Here is a 17573-nt window from a genome sequence, read left to right on the forward strand (position 1 = left end):
TGAGGGATTGGGAGGGTTAGAGGGGGGGCTGGGGGGGTGTGAATGGGGCTGGGGGGGGAATTTGGGGGTCTGAACGGGACTGAGAGGTGTGGGGGGGAATTTGGGGGCTCTGGGGGGGTCTGAGGGGTGGGGGGGTCCTAAGAGGGGGGGGTCTGAGGGATTGGGAGGGTAAGAGGGGGGGCTGGGGGGGTCTGAAGGGGTCTGGAGGGGGGAATTTGGGAGGTCTGTGGGGGGTCTGAGGGGTGGGGGGGGGTTGCGGGGGGCTCATGGGGTCTGAGGGGGGGTCTGAGGGGATCTGGGGGGGTGTGGGGGCGATTGGGGGGGTCTGGGGCTGTGGGTGGGGAATTTGGGGGGTCTGGGGGTGATCTGAAGGGTGGGGGGGGTTTGGGGGGTGTCTGAAGGGGACTGAGAGGCGTGGGAGGGATTTTGGGGGGGGTCTGGGGGGGTCTGAGGGATTGTGGGTGTGAGGGGGGGGTTGGAGGGGATTTGGGGGGGTCTGGGGGGGGTTGAGGAGTGGGGGGGAGATGGGAGGGGGCTTGGGGGGGATCTGAGGGGGTCTGTGGGGCTGTGGGGGGGTTTGGGGGGGTCAGCGGGTGTGGGGGGTGGAATTTGGGGGTCTGGGGGGGTCTGAGGGGTGTGGGGGGGTCCTAAGGGGTGGGGGTCTGAGGGATTGGGAGGGTTAGAGGGGGGGCTGGGGGGGTGTGAAGGGGTCTGGGGGAGAGAATTTGGGGAGTCTGGGGGGGGTCTGAGGGGTGGGGGGGGTTGGGGGGGCCTCATGGGGTCTGGGGGGGGGTCTGAGGGGGTCTGGGGGGGTGTGGGGGGGTTTGGGGGGGTCTGGGGCTGTGGGTGGGGAATTTGGGGGGTCTGGGGGGGGTCTGAAGGGTGGGGGGGGCTGGGGGGGGGTCTGAAGGGGACTGAGAGGCGTGGGGGGGATTTTGGGGGGGGTATGGGGGGGTTTGAGGGATTGGGGGGTGTGAGGGGGGGTTGGAGAGGATTTGGAGGGGTCTGGGGGGGGTTTGAGGGGTGGGGGGGAGATGGGAGGGGTCTGGGGGTTTGGGGGGGGGAATTTGGGGGGTCCAGGGGGGGGCTGAAGGCGTCTAATGGGTCTGGGGGGGTTGGTGGGGGATGGGGGGGTCTGAGGGGGGGGCTGAAGGTGGGGGGGGATCTGGGGGGGGTCTAAAGGGTCTGGGGGGGGTAATTGGGGGGGGGCTGAAGGCGGGGGGCTCTGGGGGGGTCTAAAGGGTCTGGGGGGGGTAATTGGGGGGGGATCTGAGGGGTTGGTGGGGGATGGGGTGATGTAGGGGTTTGATGGAGGGGGTCTGAGGGGAAATGGGGGATCTGGGGGGGGAGGGTTGAAGGCAGGGGGGGTCTAAAGGGGTCTGGGGGGAGTCTGTGGGGGGGGGGTCTTTATTAGGCCCCCCCCCCAAAAAAAAAAAATAAATGCAGGTTGAACGTGGACGGCTTGCTGGTGCATTTCCCCTACGATTACATCTACCCCGAGCAGTTCTCCTACATGCTGGAGCTGAAAAGAACCCTGGATGCCAAGGTGGGGGGCGAGGGGGGGTCCACATTTTGAGGGGGGGGGTCTACATTTTAGTGGGGGGGGCCCACAGACCTCACGCTCGCCCCCCTAAGGGGGGGTTTTTGTAGGGGCACGGAGTGTTGGAGATGCCCTCCGGGACGGGGAAAACGGTGTCACTGCTGGCTCTGATTGTGGCCTATCAGAGGGTGAGGGGGGGGCGAGGGGGGGGTGGGTGAGCTGGGGGGGGGTCGGGGGGGGGCGGGGGGGTTGGGAATATGGGGGTCAGGGGGGGGTCTGGGGGGATATGGGGGTCTTTGGGGGCTGGGAGTGTGGGACGGTTGGGGGTTTGGGGATCTCTTGGGGGGCATAGGGGAGTCTGGGGGGGTCAGGGGGGGTTGGGGATCTGGGGAGGTTTGAGGGGGTCTGGGGGCTCTGGGGTGGGAGTTTGGGGGGGTCTTGGCAGCGTGGGGGGGCTGGGGGGGTCGGAGGGGGGTGGGGGGGTTGGGAATATGGGGGTCTGGGGGTATTGGGGGGTCTTTGGGGGCTGGGAGTGTGGGAAGGTTGGGGGTCTGGGGGGGTTTGAGGGGGGTCTGAGGGGTCTGGGGTGGGAGTTTGGGGGGGTCTGGGGGGCGTGGGGGGGCTGGGGGGGTCGGAGAGGGGCGGGGGGGGTCGGAGGGGGTCTCTGGGGGTTGGGAATATGGGGGTCTGGGGGTCTTGGGGGGTCTTCGGGGGGCTGGGAGTGTGGGGAGGTTGGGGGTCTGGGGGGGTTTGAGGGGGGTCTGAGGGGTCTGGGGTGGGAGTTTGGGGGGGGTCTGGGGGCGTGGGGGGGCTGGGGGGGTCGGAGGGGGGCGGGGGGGTTGGGAATATGGGGGTCTGGGGGGGGTCTGGGGGGATCTGGGGGTCTTTGGGGGCTGGGAGTGTGGGAAGGTTGGGGGTCTGGGGAGGTTTGAGGGGGGTCTGAAGGGTCTGGGGTGGGAGTTTGGGGGGGTCTTGGGGGCGTGGGGGGGCTGGGGGGGTCGGAGGGGTGCGGGGGGGTTGGGAATATGGGGGTCTGGGGGCGGGCTGGGGGGATCTGGGGGTCTTTGGGGGCTGGGAGTGTGGGAAGGTTGGGGGTCTGGGGAGGTTTGAGGGGGGTCTGAAGGGTCTGGGGTGGGAGTTTGGGGGGGTCTTGGGGGCGTGGGGGGGCTGGGGGGGTCGGAGAGGGGCGGGGGGGGTCAGAGGGGGTCTCTGGGGGTTGGGAATATGGGGGTCTTGGGGGGTCTTCGGGGGGCTGGGAGTGTGGGGAGGTTGGGGGTCTGGGGGGGTCTTGGACGGATTGGGAGCTTGGGTGGGGGGGGGTTAGGGGGCGTTGGGGATCTGGGGAGGTTTGAGGGGGTCTGGGGGCTCTGGGGTGGGAGTTTGGGGGGGGTCTGGGGGGCGTGGGGGGGCTGGGGGGGTCGGAGGGGGGCGGGGGGGTTGGGAATATGGGGGTCTGGGGGGGGTCTGGGGGTCTCTGGGGGTCTCTGGGGGCTGGGAGTGTGGGAAGGTTGGGGGTCTGGGGAGGTTTGAGGGGGTCTGGGGGCTCTGGGGTGGGAGTTTGGGGGGGGTCTGGGGGCGTGGGGGGGCTGGGGGGGTCGGAGGGGGGCGGGGGGGTTGGGAATATGGGGGGCTGGGGGGGGCTGGGGGGATCTGGGGGTCTTTGGGGGCTGGGAGTGTGGGAAGGTTGGGGGTCTGGGGGGCTTCAAGTCTTCTGGGGGGGGTAGGGGGGGGGGTCTTGGAGGTATTGGGGGTCTGGGGTTTGCGGGGGGGTCTCTGGGGGCTCCGGGGGGGGCTTTGGGGGGGTTCAGGGGGTCTGGGGGGGGTCTGGGGGGGTTCAAATGCTCTGGGGGGGGGTCTGGGGGGGCCTTGGAGGTGTTGGGGGTCAGGGGTTTGTGGGGGGGGTCTCGGGGGGGGTTGGGGGACCTGGGGGTTCTGGGGAGGTTTGGGGGGGGGGGGTCAAATGCTTTGGGGGGGGTCTAGGAGGGGTCTTGGGGATGTTGGGGGTCTGGGTTTTGGGGGGGGGTCTCTGGGGGTCTGGGGGGGGTTTTGGGGGGGCTTCAAGGAATCTGGGGGGGGGTCTTGTGGGAGGGGGGGGTCGCAGGATGGTGGCTGATGGTGCGCTGCTTCTTATTGCGGGGTATCAGAGGGTGGGGGGGGGGCTTGGGGGGGGGTTTCAGTATTTACGTGGTTCTGTGACTTCTAAACCCCCCCCCCCAAATTATTTTGCCCCCCCCTTCGTTGCCCCCCCCCCCAAAAAAAAGGCTTATCCCTTGGAAGTCACCAAGCTGATCTACTGCTCCCGGACGGTGCCGGAGATTGAGAAGGTTGGATTTGGGGGGGGGGGGGGGGGTGTTGATTATTTTTTTTTTGAGGGGGGGTCAGATCGAGTGCCCCCACCCCCCCCCCGCAGGTGGTGGAGGAGCTGCGCAAACTGGTGGAGTACTATGAAAAGGAATTGGGGGAAAAAATGGCTTTTTTGGGGCTGGCGCTGAGCTCCAGGAAGAATCTGTGCGTCCATCCTGAGGTGCTGGGGGGGGCAAACGGGGGGGGGGGCGGATATTGGGGGTGCTAAAGGGGGGGGTGTAATGGGGGGGCAGATATTGGGGGGCTTAATGGGGGGGGCAGATGTTGGGGGTTCTAAATGGGGGGGCAGATATTGGGGGGCTTAATGGGGGGGGCAGATGTTGGGGGTTCTAAATGGGGGGGCAAAGGGGGGGCAGATATTGGGGGGCTTAATGGGGGGGTCAGATATTGGTGGTTTTAATTGGGGGGGGCCTGGGGGGGAGTGAGATATTGGGGGGGTTAATGGGGGGGGTCAGATATTGGGGGTCCTAAAAGGGGGGGGGCAGGGGGGCAGATATTGGGGGCCTTAATGGGGGGGGGTCAGATATTGGGGGGCCTAAAAGGGGGGGGCTTAAAGGGGGGGGCAGATATTGGGGGTTCTAAATGGGGGGGGCAAAGGGGGGGCAGATATTGGGGATTCTAATTTGGGGGGCAAAGGGGGGGCAGATATTGGGGGCCTTAATGGGGGGGGTCAGATATTGGGGGTTTTAATTGGGGGGGGGTCTGGGGGGGGCAGATATTGGGGGCCTTAATGGGGGGGGTCAGATATTGGGGGTTCTAAATGGGGGGGGCTGGGGGGGTCAGATATTGGGGGGCTTAATGGGGGGGGTCAGATATTGGGGGGCCTAAAAGGGGGGGGGCTTAAAGGGGGGGGGGCAGATATTGGGGGGCTTAAGGGGGGGGGGGCAGATATTGGGGGGCCTAAAAGGGGGGGGCTTAAATGGGGGGGGGCAGATATTGGGGGGCTTAATGGGGGGGGCAGATATTGGGGGTTCTAAATGGGGGGGGCCAGGGGGGCAGATATTGGGGGGCTTAATGGGGGGGGTCAGATATTGGGGGTTCTAATGGGGGGGGACTGGGGGGGTCAGATATTGGGGGGCTTAATGGGGGGGGGGTCAGATATTGGGGGGCCTAAAAGGGGGGGGCTTAAAGGGGGGGGGGGGCAGATATTGGGGGTTCTAAATGGGGGGGGCAAAGGGGGGGCAGATATTGGGGATTCTAATTTGGGGGGCAAAGGGGGGGGGCAGATATTGGGGGGCTTAATGGGGGGGTCAGATATTGGGGGTTCTAATGGGGGGGGGTGGGGGGGGCTCAGATATTATGGGGCTTAATGGGGAGTCAGATATTGGGGGTCCTAAAAGGGGGGGGCCAGGGGGGCAGATATTGGGGGCCTTAATGGGGGGGGGGGGTCAGATATTGGGGGTTCTAATGGGGGGGGACTGGGGGGGGCAGATATTGGGGGTTCTAAAAGGGGGGGGCTTAAATGGGGGGGGGGCAGATATTGGGGGGCTTAATGGGGGGGGCAGATGTTGGGGGTTCTAAATGGGGGGGCAAAGGGGGGGCAGATATTGGGGGGATTAATGGGGGGTCAGATATTGGGGGTTCTAAATGGGGGGGCAAAGGGGGGGCAGATATTGGGGGGCCTAAAAGGGGGGGGCTTAAATGGGGGGGGCAGATATTGGGGGGCTTAATGGGGGGGTCAGATATTGGGGGTCCTAAAAGGGGGGGGCAGATATTGGGGGTTCTACTTGGGGGGGCCTGGGGGGGGAGATATTGGGGAACCTAATGGGGGGGGTCAGATATTGGGGGTTCTAAATGGGGGGTGCCAGGGGGGCAGATATTGGGGGGTCTAAAAGGGAGGGGGCTTAAATGGGGGGGGCAGATATTGGGGGGCTTAATGGGGGGGGCAGATATTGGGGGTCCTAAATGAAGGGGGGGCTTGGGGGGGCTGTTGGGATGGGGGGGTAATGGGGGCTGTGGGGAGGGTGAGGGGGGGGTATGGGGGGTTATGGGGGGGGCGGGGGGGTTCGTGGGGGGGTTTGGGGGGGTAATGGGGTAGGTTGGGAGGATGGGGGGGTAATGGGGGGGGGCTGAGGGGGGGTAATGGGGTCAATGGGGGGGGCTGGTGGAGTGGGGGGGTAAGAAATGGGGGGGTGGGGGGGGGTTGGGGGGGTGAGAAATTGGTTGGGGGGGTTATGGGGGGGCTATGGGGGGGGCTGGGGGGGGGTAATTGGGGTTTGTAATGGGATTAATAGGGGGTTGGTATTGGGGGGGGGTCATAGGGGGGGTTTTGGGTGGGGGGGGGTTGGGGTGGTGGGGATGATGGTGACAGCGCCATAGAGGGGGGGGGTTGGGGGGTCTGTCCCCCCCCCGTAACAATGGTGAGAATAACAATGGGGGTGGGGGGGCAGTTGGGGGTCCGCCCCCCCCCCCGATAATAGTGACAGTGCTATGGGGGGGGGGGGGCTTGGGGATTTGCCCCCCCCCCCCCCATAACGCGGTGACAATACTGACGATACAACCCTACGTGTGCCCCCCCCCCTCCCTCCAACCTTGCGACCCCCCCCCCCCCGTGCCCTCCCCCCTTGCCTCCCCCCCCCCCAGGTCTCAGCCCTTCGTTTCGGTAAGGAAGTGGACAGCCGCTGCCTGAGCCTCACCGCCTCCTACCTCCGCCAGCAGCAGCAGGCGGCCCCCCCCCTCTGCAGCTTCTATGAGGTGGGGGCCCCCCCACGACCCCCCCCCCACGACCCCCCCCAATACTCCCCCAAACCCCCCCCCAAAACGCTGACGCTGACCCCCCCCCCAAGTCCACATCCCCACCCGTGTCTCCCCCAACCAATGGCTCGCAGTGCCCCCCCCCCTCCCCAAACCCCCCCCCACACCAAGACCCCCCCTATGACCCCCCCCCAAAACCCACGACCCCCCCCCAAACCCAAAAGGACCCCCAAGGCTGTCACTGCCCCCCCCCCCAAATCCCCACCAATTTCCCCCCCCACCAATGAGACCCCCAGTGCCCCCCCCCACCCCAAAACCCCCCCCAAGACCCCCACCCAAAAGGACTCCCAAGCCCCCCCCCACACCAAGACCCCCCCCAAAACCCACGACCCCCCCCAAACCCAAACGGACCCCCAATTGCAGACACTGACCCCCCCCCTTGAGACCCCCAATGGTTGTGCCCCCCCCCACTCCAAGGGGTCCCCTTGAGACCCCTAATGGCTGACAGTGCCCCCCCCCCATGACCCCCCCCACATGACCCCCCCCCACATCTCCATGACCCCCCCCCAACCCAAAAGGACCCCCAATGGCTGACACTGCCCCCCCCCCAAATCCCCACCAATTTCCCCCCCCCCCACTCATGAGACCCCCAATGGTTAACAGTGCCCCCCCCCCCCCCCCAAGACCCCACCCAAAAGGACTCCCAAGCCCCCCCCCACCCCAAGACCCCACCTATGACCCCCCCCCCCATGAATCCCCCCCCCAACCCAAAGGGACCCCCAATGGCTCACAGTGCCCCCCCCCATTACACCCCCCCCCACCCCACCCCAAGGGGCTCCCAATGGCTGACGCTGCCCCCCCCCACGACCCCCCCCCTTAACCCCCCCAACCCCCCCCCCAAAACGCTGACACTGACCCCCCCCCAAGTCCACATCCCCACCCGTGTCTCCCCCAACCAATGGCTCGCAGTGCCCCCCCCCTCCCGAAAACCCCCCCCCACACCAAGACCCCCCCTATGACCCCCCCCCTCAAAACCCACGACCCCCCCACAAACCCAAAGGGATGACACTGCCCCCCCCCCCCAAATCCCCACCAATTTTCCCCCCCCACCAATGAGACCCCCAATGGTTGACAGTGCCCCCCCCCACCCCAAGACCCCCCCCCAAAACCCACGACCCCCCCCCAAACCCAAACGGACCCCCAGTAACAGACACTGACCCCCCCCGTTGAGACCCCCAATGGTTGTGCCCCCCCCCACTCCAAGGGGTCCCCTTGAGACCCCTAATGGCTGACAGTGCCCCCCCCCCAGGACCCCCCCCCCCATGACCCCCCCCCACCTCTCCATGACCCCCCCCCAACCCAAAAGGACCCCCAATGGCTGACACTGCCCCCCCCCCCCAAATCCCCACCAATTCCCCCCCCCACTCATGAGACCCCCAGTGGTTAACATTTCCCCCCCCGCACCCTAAGACCCCCCCCAAGACCCCCACCCAAAAGGACTCCCAAGCCCCCCCCCACCCCAAGACCCCACCAATGACCCCCCCCCATGAATCCCCCCCCCAACCCAAAGGGACCCTCAATGGCTCACAGTGCCCCCCCCCATTACACCCCCCCCACCCTAAGACCCCCCCCCAGGACCCCCCCACCCCACCCAAAGGGGCTCCCAATGGCAGACACTGCCCCCCCCCGCGACCCCCTCACCATGCCCCCCCCACCCCAAGACCCCCAATGGTTGACAGTGGCCCCCCCATAACCCCCCCACATGACCCCCCCCCACCTCTCCATGACCCCCCCCAACCCCCCCCAACGACCCCCAATATCAGACCATCCCCCCCCCCATTTCAACCCCCAATATCTTACATTGCCCCCCCCCGCCCCCCCCACCGACCCCCCCGATGTCTCACCCTGCCCCCCCCTTTCTCCCCCCCCCAGAATTTTGACACCCACAGCCGTGCCCCCCACCAGATCCCAGCCTCTCCATCACGACCCCCAACCTCAGACCATTCTCCCCCCCCATTTCAACCCCAATATCTGACATTGCCCCCCCCCGCCCCCCCCGCCGACCCCCCTGATGTCTCACCCTGCCCCCCCCTTTGCCCCCCCCCCAGAATTTTGACACCCACAGCCGTGCCCCCCCCCCCCAGATCCCAGCCTCTCCATCATGACCCCCAATATCTGCCCATGTCCCCCCCCATTTCAACCCCCAATATCTGACATTGCCCCCCCCCGCCCCCCCTGCCGACCCCCCCGATGTCTCACCCTGCCCCCCCCCTTTGCCCCCCCCCAGAATTTTTACAGCCCCAGCCATTTTCCCCCTTCCCCCCCCCCTCCCCCAATTAGGGACCCCCAATATCTGTCCATTCTCTCCCCCCCCCCCATTTCAACCCCCAATATCTCACATTGCCCCCCCCGCCAACCCCCCCAATGTCTCACCCTGCCCCCCCCTTTGCCCCCCCGCAGAATTCCAACACCCATGGCTGTGCCCCCCCCCAGATCCCAGCCTCTCCATCACAACCCCCAATATCTGCTCATTCTCCCCCCCCATTACAACCCCCAATATCTGACCTTGCCCCCCCCGCCCCCCCCATTGAGCCCCAATGTCTCACCCTGCCCCCCCCCTTTGCCCCCCCCAGAGAATTTTGCTGCCCCCCCTTCCCCCCTCCCCCAATTAGGAACCCCCCATATCTGCCCATTCTCTCCCCCCCCCCCCATTTCTACCCCCAATATCTCACATTGCCCCCCCCTGCCCCCCCGCCGACCCCCCCGATGTCTCACCCTGCCCCCCCCCTTTGCCCCCCCCCCAGAATTTCGACACCCACAGCTGTGCCCCCCCCTCAGCCCCCAGCCTCCATCACGACCCCCAATTTCTGCCCATTTCCCCCCTCCCATTTCAACCCCCAATATCTCACATTGCCCACCCCACCCCCCCCACCGACCCCCTCGATGTCTCACCCTGCCCCCCCCCTTTGCCCCCCCCCAGAATTTTGACACCCATGGCTGTGCCCCCCCCCAGATCCCAGCCTCTCCATCATGACCCCCAACCTCAGACCATGTTCCTCCCCCCATTTCAACCCCCAATATCTGACATTGCCACCCCCGCCCTCCCCACACAGCCCCCCAATGTCTCACCCTGCCCCCCCCCTTTGCCCCCCCCAAAGAATTTTGCCCCCCCCTTCCCCCCCCCCCAATTAGGGACCCCCAATATCTGCCCATTCTCTCCCCCCCCCCCCCCATTTCAACCCCCAACATCTCACATTGCCCTCCCCGACCCCCCCACTGACCCCCCCGATGTCTCACCCTGCCCCCCCCCTTTGCCCCCCCCCCAGAATTTCGACACCCACGGCTGTGCCCCCCCCTCAGCCCCCAGCCTCCATCACGACCCCCAATATCTGCCCATTCTCCCCCCCCATTTCAGCCCCAATATCTCACATTGCCCCCCCCACCCCCCCCACCGACCCCCTCGATGTCTCACCCTGCCCCCCCCTTTGCCCCCCCCCATTTTTCACCCCCCCAAAGAATTTTACCCCCCCCTTCCCCCCTCCCCCAATTAGGGACCCCCAATATCTGCCCATTCTCCCCCCCCATTTCAACCCCCAATATCTGACCTTGCCCCCCTTCGCCCCCCCCATTGAGCCCCAATGTCTCACCCTGCCCCCCCCCTTTGCCCCCCCCAAAGAATTTTGCTGCCCCCCCCTTCCCCCCTCCCTCAATTAGGGACCCCAATTTCTGCGCATTCTCTTCCCCCCCCCCCATTTCAACCCCCAATATCTGACATTGCCCCCTCCCACCCCCCCCGCCGACCCCCCCGATGTCTCACCCTGCCCCCCCCCTTTGCCCCCCCCCAGAATTTCGACACCCAGGGCCGCGAGCTCCCCCTCCCTTACGGCGTTTACAACCTGGACGACCTGAAGGCGTTCGGCCGCCAGAAGGGCTGGTGCCCCTATTTCATGGCGCGCTGCTCGGTGCGGGGGGGGGGGGCGGTAAATCGGGGGGGGGGGCGATAATTTGGGGGGGGGGGGGCAATAATTTGGGGGTGTCATCATTTGTGGGGGTCGCTGTTCTGGGGGTGGGGGCAGCATTTTGGGGGGGGTCCTCATTTTGATGGCAGGGTCGCCGTTTTGGGGCTTCCCCATTTTAAGGGGGGGGGGTTTCATTTGGGGGGGGGTCCCATTTATTAAGGAGGGTCTCATTTTGTTGGGGGGGGTCCTTATTTTGAGGGGGGTCCTCATTTTGGGGGGGGGCCAGTATTTTGGGGGGGGTCCCATTTTTTTAGCAGGGGCTCTGTTTTGGGGGTTCCTCATTTTAGGGGGGGGTTCTCACTTTGTGGTGGGGGTGTCTCCATTTTGGGGGGTGTCTCCATTTTGGGGGGGGTCCTCATTTTGGGGAGGGTCCCATATATGTGGGGGGGGTCCTCATTTTGAGGGGGGGTCCTCATTTTGTGGGGGGGGGCAGTATTTTGGGGGGGGGTCCCATTTTGTTGGAAGGGGCTCGGTTTTGGGGGTTCCCCATTTTAGGCGGGGGCTCCTCAGTTTGGGGAGGGGGTGTCTCCATTTTGGGGGGGGTCCTCATTTTGGGGGGGGTCTCATTTTGTTGGGGGGGGTCCTTATTTTGAGGGGGGGTCTCTATTTTGGGGGGAGGGACAGTATTTTGGGGGGTCCTCATTTTGTTGGCAGGGTCGCCGTTTTGGGGGTTCCCCATTTTAAGGGGGGGCTCTTCATTTTGGGGGGGGTTCCATTTATTTGGGGGGGTCTCATTTTGTTGGGGGGGTCCTTATTTTGGGGTGGGGGCTCTATTTTGTGGGGGGGGGGTCCTCATTTTGTTGGCAGGGGCTCAGTTTTGGGGGTTCCCCATTTTAAGGGGGGGTCCTCATTTTGGGGGGGTCCTGTTTATTTGGGGGGGTCCTCATTTTGGGGGGGGGTCCTCATTTTGGGGAGGGTCCCATTTATTTGGGGGGTCTCATTTTTTTTGGGGGGGCTCTGTTTTGAGTGGGGGGGTCAAATTTGGGGGGGGGGGATTCTCATTTTGGGAAGGGATTCCTGTTTTGGGGGGGCAACATTTTTTGGGGGGGGTCCTCATTTTGGGGGGTATCGTGTTTATTTGGGGGGGTCTCATTTTGTTTGGGGGGGGTCCTCATTTCGAGGGGGGGTCATTTATTTGGGGGGGGGCAATATTTTGGGGGGGGTCCCATTTATTTGAGGGGGGGGTCCTCATTTTGTTGGCAGGGTCTCCGTTTTGGGGGTTCCTCATTTTAGGGGGGGGTTCTCACTTTGTGGTGGGGGTGTCTCCATTTTGGGGGGGGTCCTCATTTTGTGGGGGGGGGCAGTATTTTGGGGGGGGGTCCCATTTTGTTGGAAGGGGCTCCGTTTTGGGGGTTCCCCATTTTAGGGGGTGGTCCTCAGTTTGGGGAGGGGGTGTCTCCATTTTGGGGGGGGGTCCTCATTTTGGGGGGGGTCTCATTTTGTTGGGGGGGGTCCTTATTTTGAGTGGGGGTCTCCATTTTGGGGGGAGGGGCAGTATTTTGGGGGGGTCCTCATTTTGATGGCAGGGTCGCCGTTTTGGGGGTTCCTCATTTTAGGGGGGGGTTCTCACTTTGTGGTGGGGGTGTCTCCATTTTGGGGGGGGTCCTCATTTTGGGGGGGGTCCCATATATGTGGGGGGGGTCCTCATTTTGAGGGGGGGCAGTATTTTGGGGGGGGTCCCATTTTGTTGGCAGGGGCTCCGTTTTGGGGGTTCCCCACTTTAGGGGGGGGTTCTCACTTTGTGGGGGTGGTGTCTCCATTTTGGGGGGGGTCCTCATTTGGGGGGGTCTCATTTTGTTGGGGGGGGTCCTTATTTTGAGGGGGGGTCTCCATTCTGGGGGGGGGGCAGTATTTTGGGGGGGGTCCTCATTTTGATGGCAGGGTCTCCGTTTTGGGGGTTCCCCATTTTAAGGGGGGGGTCCTCAGTTTGGGGAGGGGGTGTCTCCATTTTGGGGGAGGTCCTCATATTGTTGGGGGGGGTCCTCATTTTGGGGGGGTCCCATTTATTTGGGGGGGGTCTCATTTTGTTGGGGGGGGTCCTCATTTTGGGGGGTCCCTTTTTTGGGGTGGGGGCTCTATTTTCGGGGGGGGGTCCTCATTTTGTTGGCAGGGTCTCCGTTTTGGGGGTTCCCCATTTTAAGGGGGGGTCCTCATTTTGGGGGGGGGTCCCGTTTATTTGGGGGGGTCCTCATTTTGAGGGGCGGTGTCTCCATTTTGGGGGGGTCTCATTTATTTTGGGGGGGGTCCTCATTTTGTTGGGGGGGGGGCTCTGTTTTGAGGGGGGGGTCAAATTTGGGGGGGGGGATTCTTCTCATTTTGGGAAGGGATTCCTGTTTTGGGGGGGCAACATTTTTTGGGGGGGGTCCTCATTTTGGGGGGGGTCCTGTTTATTTGGGGGGGTCTCATTTTGTTTGGGGGGTCCTCATTTTGAGGGGGGGTCTCCATTTGGGGGGGAGGCAATATTTTGGGGGGGGTCCCAATTATTTGAGGGGGGTCCTCATTTTGTTGGCAGGGGCTCCGTTTTGGGGGTTCCACATTTTAGGGGGGGGTCCTCACTTTGTGGTGGGGGTGTCTCCATTTTGGGGGTTGTCCTCATTTTGAGGGGGTTCCCATATATTTTGGGGGGGTCCTCATTTTGAGGGGGGGTCCTCATTTTGGGGGGGGGGGCAGTATTTTGGGGGGGGTCCCATTTTGTTGGCAGGGGCTCTGTTTTGGGGGTTCCCCATTTTAAGGGGGGAAAAAAAACCATCAGGGGGATTTGGGGGGGGGTGGGCGAAGGGTGGGGGGAGATTTTTTTTTGGGGGGGGGGATTTAGAAGGGGGGGGAGGGGGGAGAAATGTGGAGTTGGGGGGGGAAGAAGGGAGATCTGGGGGGAAGAGGGATTTGAGGGGGAAGAAAGTGGGGGTTTTGGGGGGGGGGGGTGATGTGACCCCCCCAAAAAAATTTCTGCCCCCCCCCCCGCTTGTCCCCCCCCCCAAAAAAAATCAGATCCTGCACGCCAACGTGGTGGTTTACAGCTACCATTATTTGCTGGATCCCAAAATCGCCCAGCTGGTGTCCAAGGAGCTGAGCAGGAAATCCGTGGTGGTCTTCGATGAGGCCCATAATATCGGTGGGGGGGGGGCCGGGGGGGGAGAGGGGGGTGTGAAGGGGGGGGTTGAGGGGTTTGGGGGGGGGAAATGGGGGGATGAGGGGGGTGAAGGGGGGATTTGGGGGGGGTCTGGGGGGGAAATGGGGAGTTGAGGGGGGTGAAGGGATTTGGGGGGGGCTGGGGGGGGGAAAGGGGGGAGTTGGGGGGGGTCTGGGGGGGGGAGAGGGGAGTTTGGGGGGGAAAGGGGGCACTTGGGGGGGTCTGGGGGGGAAATGGGGAGTTGAGGGGGGTGAAGGGGGGATTTGGGGGGGGTCTGGGAGGGGAGAGGGGATTTTGGGGGGGAGAGGGGGATGTGAGGGGGGGCTGTGTGGGGGTTTGGGGGGGGCTTGGGGGGGTATGGGGAGGGAAAGGAGGGATTTGGGGGGGGTCTGGGGGGGAAATGGGGAGTTGAGGGGGGTGAAGGGGGGATTTGGGGGGGTTCTGGGGGGGAAATGAGGGATTTGGGGGGGAAAGGGGGGATTTGGGGGGGAGAGGGGGGAGAGGGGGGAGTTTGGGGGGGAAAGGGGGGATTTGGGGGGGGAAAGGGGGAATTGGGGGGGAAAGGGGGGGATTTGGGGGGGGTCTGGGGGAGGAAAGGGGGAATTTGGGGGGGTCTGGGGGGAGAAATGGGGGGTTGAGGGAGGTGAAGGGGGGATTTGGGGGGGGGTCAGGGAGGGGGGAGAGGGATTTGGGGGGGTCTGGGGGGAAAGGAGGAATTTGGGGGGGGTATGGGGGGGCAGAGGGGAGTTTGGGGGGGAGAGGGGGGTTGAGGGGTTTGGGGGGGTTTGGGGGGGGGGAATGGGGGGATGAGGGGGGTGAAGGGGGGATTTGGGGGGGGGCTGGGGGGGGAGAGGGGAGTTTGGGGGGGAAAGGGGGGATTTGGGGGGGTCTGGGGGGGAAATGGGGAGTTGAAGGGGGTGAAGGGGGGATTTGGGGGGGGTCTGGGGGGGGAGAGGGGAGTTTGGGGGGGAGAGGGGGATGTGAGGGGGGGGGTTGGGGGTTTGGGGGGGATTTGGGGGGGGAAATGGGGGGATTGGGGGGGGTCTGGGGGAGGAAAGAGGGAATTTGGGGGGGTCTGGGGGGGAAATGGGGAGTTGAGGGAGGTGAAGGGGGGATTTGGGGGGGGTCCGGGAGGGGGGAGAGGGATTTGGGGGGGGAATGGGAGGTTTTAGGGTTGGGGGGTGGGATTTGGGGGGGCAAAGGGGGAGAAAGGGGGAGTTGGGGAGGGGGGAAAGGGGGGGTTTTGGGGATGGGGGTGGAATTTGGGGGGGGTCCAGGGAGGAGAAGGAGGGGTTTGAGAGGGGCAAAAGGGGTGGGAGGGATTCGGGGGGGGGAAGGGGGAGATTTGGGGGGAAAAGGGGGGATTTATTTTGGGGGGAAAAGGGGGGATTTTGGAGGGAAAAGGGGCATTTTGGGGGGAAAAGGGGGATTTTGGAGGGAAAAAGGGAGATTTCGGGGGGAAAAGGGGGATTTTGGAGGGAAGTGGTGGATTTGAGGGTGGAATTTTGGGGGAAAAACTGGGGAATTTGGGTGAAAGAAGTTGCGGGGAGGGGCGGAAAAGGGGGGGGCAAAGAAACGTGGTGGGGAGGGGGAGAAATTGTCTGAGGGGGGGGGGGTCAGAATTTGGGATAACAGAGGCGACGGGGAGCCAAAAACGGGCCATTTTACCCCCCAAAAACCCACCCAAGAAAGCGGATTTTTTTGTGGGGGGGGGGCGGCACAAAATAGGCTGACCCCATAGGGTGACCCCCCCCCCATTTTTGTGCCCCCCCCCCAAAAAAAGACAACGTCTGCATTGACTCCATGGGGGTGAACATCACCCGCCGCACCTTGGACCGCTGCCACAGCAACCTCAGCGCCCTCAGCGCCGCCGTGCAGAAGTGAGACCCCCCCCAAATTGGGACCCCCCCCCAAATTGGGACCCCCCCCCAAATTGGGACACCCCCCCCATTTTTGTGACCCCCCCCCACATTACCCCCCCCCCTTTTATCACCACCCCCCCTTCCTATTCCCCCCCCATCCCCCTTTTGTGTCCCCCCTCCTCGTTTTCTCACCACCCCCCCAATGCCCCCCCCATTTTTGTGGCCCCCCCCCCATTTTTTTGCCCCCCCCCACATTATGACCCCCCCCGTTTTATCGCCGCCCCCCCTTCCTCTTTGCCCCCCCATCCCCATTTTGTTGCCCCCCCTCCTCGTTTTCTCACCACCCCCCATTGCCCCCCACCCCCATTTTTGTGCCCCCCCCATTTTTGTGCCCCCCACATTTTATCACCGCCCCCCCATTTGCCCCCCCATCCCCATTTCGTGTCCCCCCCTCCTCATTTTATTCCCACCCCCCCATTTCTCCCCACCCCCATTTTTGTGCCCCCCCCAAATTTTGTGCCCCCACCCCCAGATTGTGACCCCCCCATTTTTGTGACCCCCCCACATTACCCCCCCCCCATTTTATCACCACCTCCCCTCCTATTTTCCCCCCATCCCCCTTTTGTGTCCCCCCTCCTCGTTTTCTCACCACCCTCCCAATGCCCCCCACCCCCATTTTTCTGCCCCCCCCCAAATTGGGACACCCCCCCACATTTTTGTGACCCCCCCCCACATTATCCCCCCCCCATTTTATCACCACCCCCCCTTCCTCTTTGCCCCCCCATCCCCCTTTTGTGTCCCCCCCTTCATTTTCTCCCCACCCCCCATTGCCCCCCACCCCCATTTTTGTGGCCCCCCCAAATTTCGTGCCCCCCCCATTTTTGTGCCCCCCCCATTTTATCACCGCCCCCCCTTCCTATTCCCCCCCATCCCCCTTTTGTGTCCCCCCTCCTCGTTTTCTCACCACCCCCCCATTGCCCCCCACCCCCATTTTTGTGCCCCCCCCAAATTTTGTGCCCCCCCATTTTTGTGCCCCCCCCATTTTATCACCACCCCCCCTTCCTCTTTGCCCCCCCATCCCCATTTTGTGTGCTCCCCCCCTCCTTGTTTTCTCACCACCCCCCATTGCCCCCCACCCCCATTTTTGTGCCCCCCCCAAATTTTGTGCCCCCCCCCATTTTTGTGCCCCCCCCATTTTATCACCGCCCCCCCATTTGCCCCCCCATCTCCATTTCATGTCCCCCCCTCCTCATTTTCTCCCCACCCCCCCATTTCTCCCCACCCCCATTTTTGTGCCCCCCCCTCATTTTTATCAGCCCCCCCATTTTTCTGCCCCCCCCCAAATTGGGACACCCCCCCCACATTTTTGTGACCCCCCCCACATTATGACCCCCCCCATTTTATCACCCCCCCCTTCCTATTCCCCCTCCATCCCCATTTTGTTGCCCCCCTCATTTTCCCACCACCCCCCCATTGCCCCCCACCCCCATTTTTGTGCCCCCCCAATTTTTATCAGCCCCCCCATTTTTGTGCCCCACCGAAATTTTGTGCCCCCCCATTTCTGTGCCTCCCCATTTTATCACCACCTCCCCTCCTATTTTTCCCCCCATCCCCATTTTTTTGCCCCCCCCTTGTTTTCTCACCACCCCCCATTGCCCCCCACCCCCATTTTTGTGCCCCCCCAATTTTGTGTCCCCCCATTATTACCCCCCCATTACTGCCCCCCCATTATTGCCCCCCCAATATCACCCCCCCGATAGTTCTCCCCCATTGCCTCCCCCCATTATTACCCCCCCATTATTGCCCCCCAATAATTGCCCCCCCATTATCGCCCCCCCTTAGAACCTCCCCTATTGCCCCCCCATTATTGCCCCCCCTTTTATTCCAGCCCCCCAGTATCGCCCCCCCATAGCCTTCCCCCAATGCCCCCCCCCCATTATTACCCCCCAATAATTGCCCCCCCA

The 17573-nt window shown here is 63.8% G+C and overlaps 1 protein-coding gene across 2 annotated transcripts in view; it reads left to right on the forward strand.

Moving 5' to 3' along the window:
- ERCC2 (ERCC excision repair 2, TFIIH core complex helicase subunit) overlaps positions 1 to 17573 on the forward strand; it is a 64630-nt gene that overhangs the window by 1390 nt on the left and 45667 nt on the right. The window contains exons 2-9 of one of the 2 annotated variants that reach the window (XM_090129814.1): positions 1447 to 1546; positions 1651 to 1728; positions 3802 to 3864; positions 3951 to 4064; positions 6488 to 6598; positions 10444 to 10560; positions 13606 to 13729; positions 15531 to 15627. In XM_090129814.1, the coding sequence (XP_089985940.1) occupies positions 1447 to 1546; positions 1651 to 1728; positions 3802 to 3864; positions 3951 to 4064; positions 6488 to 6598; positions 10444 to 10560; positions 13606 to 13729; positions 15531 to 15627 (804 nt within the window). Of the gene's footprint in view, positions 1 to 1446; positions 1547 to 1635; positions 1729 to 3801; positions 3865 to 3950; positions 4065 to 6487; positions 6599 to 10443; positions 10561 to 13605; positions 13730 to 15530; positions 15628 to 17573 lie in introns of those variants that run through there. The other variant, XM_090129815.1, reaches the window with a different exon arrangement.

The sequence above is a fragment of the Phasianus colchicus genome, chromosome 38, assembly GCF_987193195.1.
Source record: "Phasianus colchicus chromosome 38, bPhaCol1.hap1.1, whole genome shotgun sequence".
In the NCBI taxonomy this organism is placed as follows: domain Eukaryota; kingdom Metazoa; phylum Chordata; class Aves; order Galliformes; family Phasianidae; genus Phasianus; species Phasianus colchicus.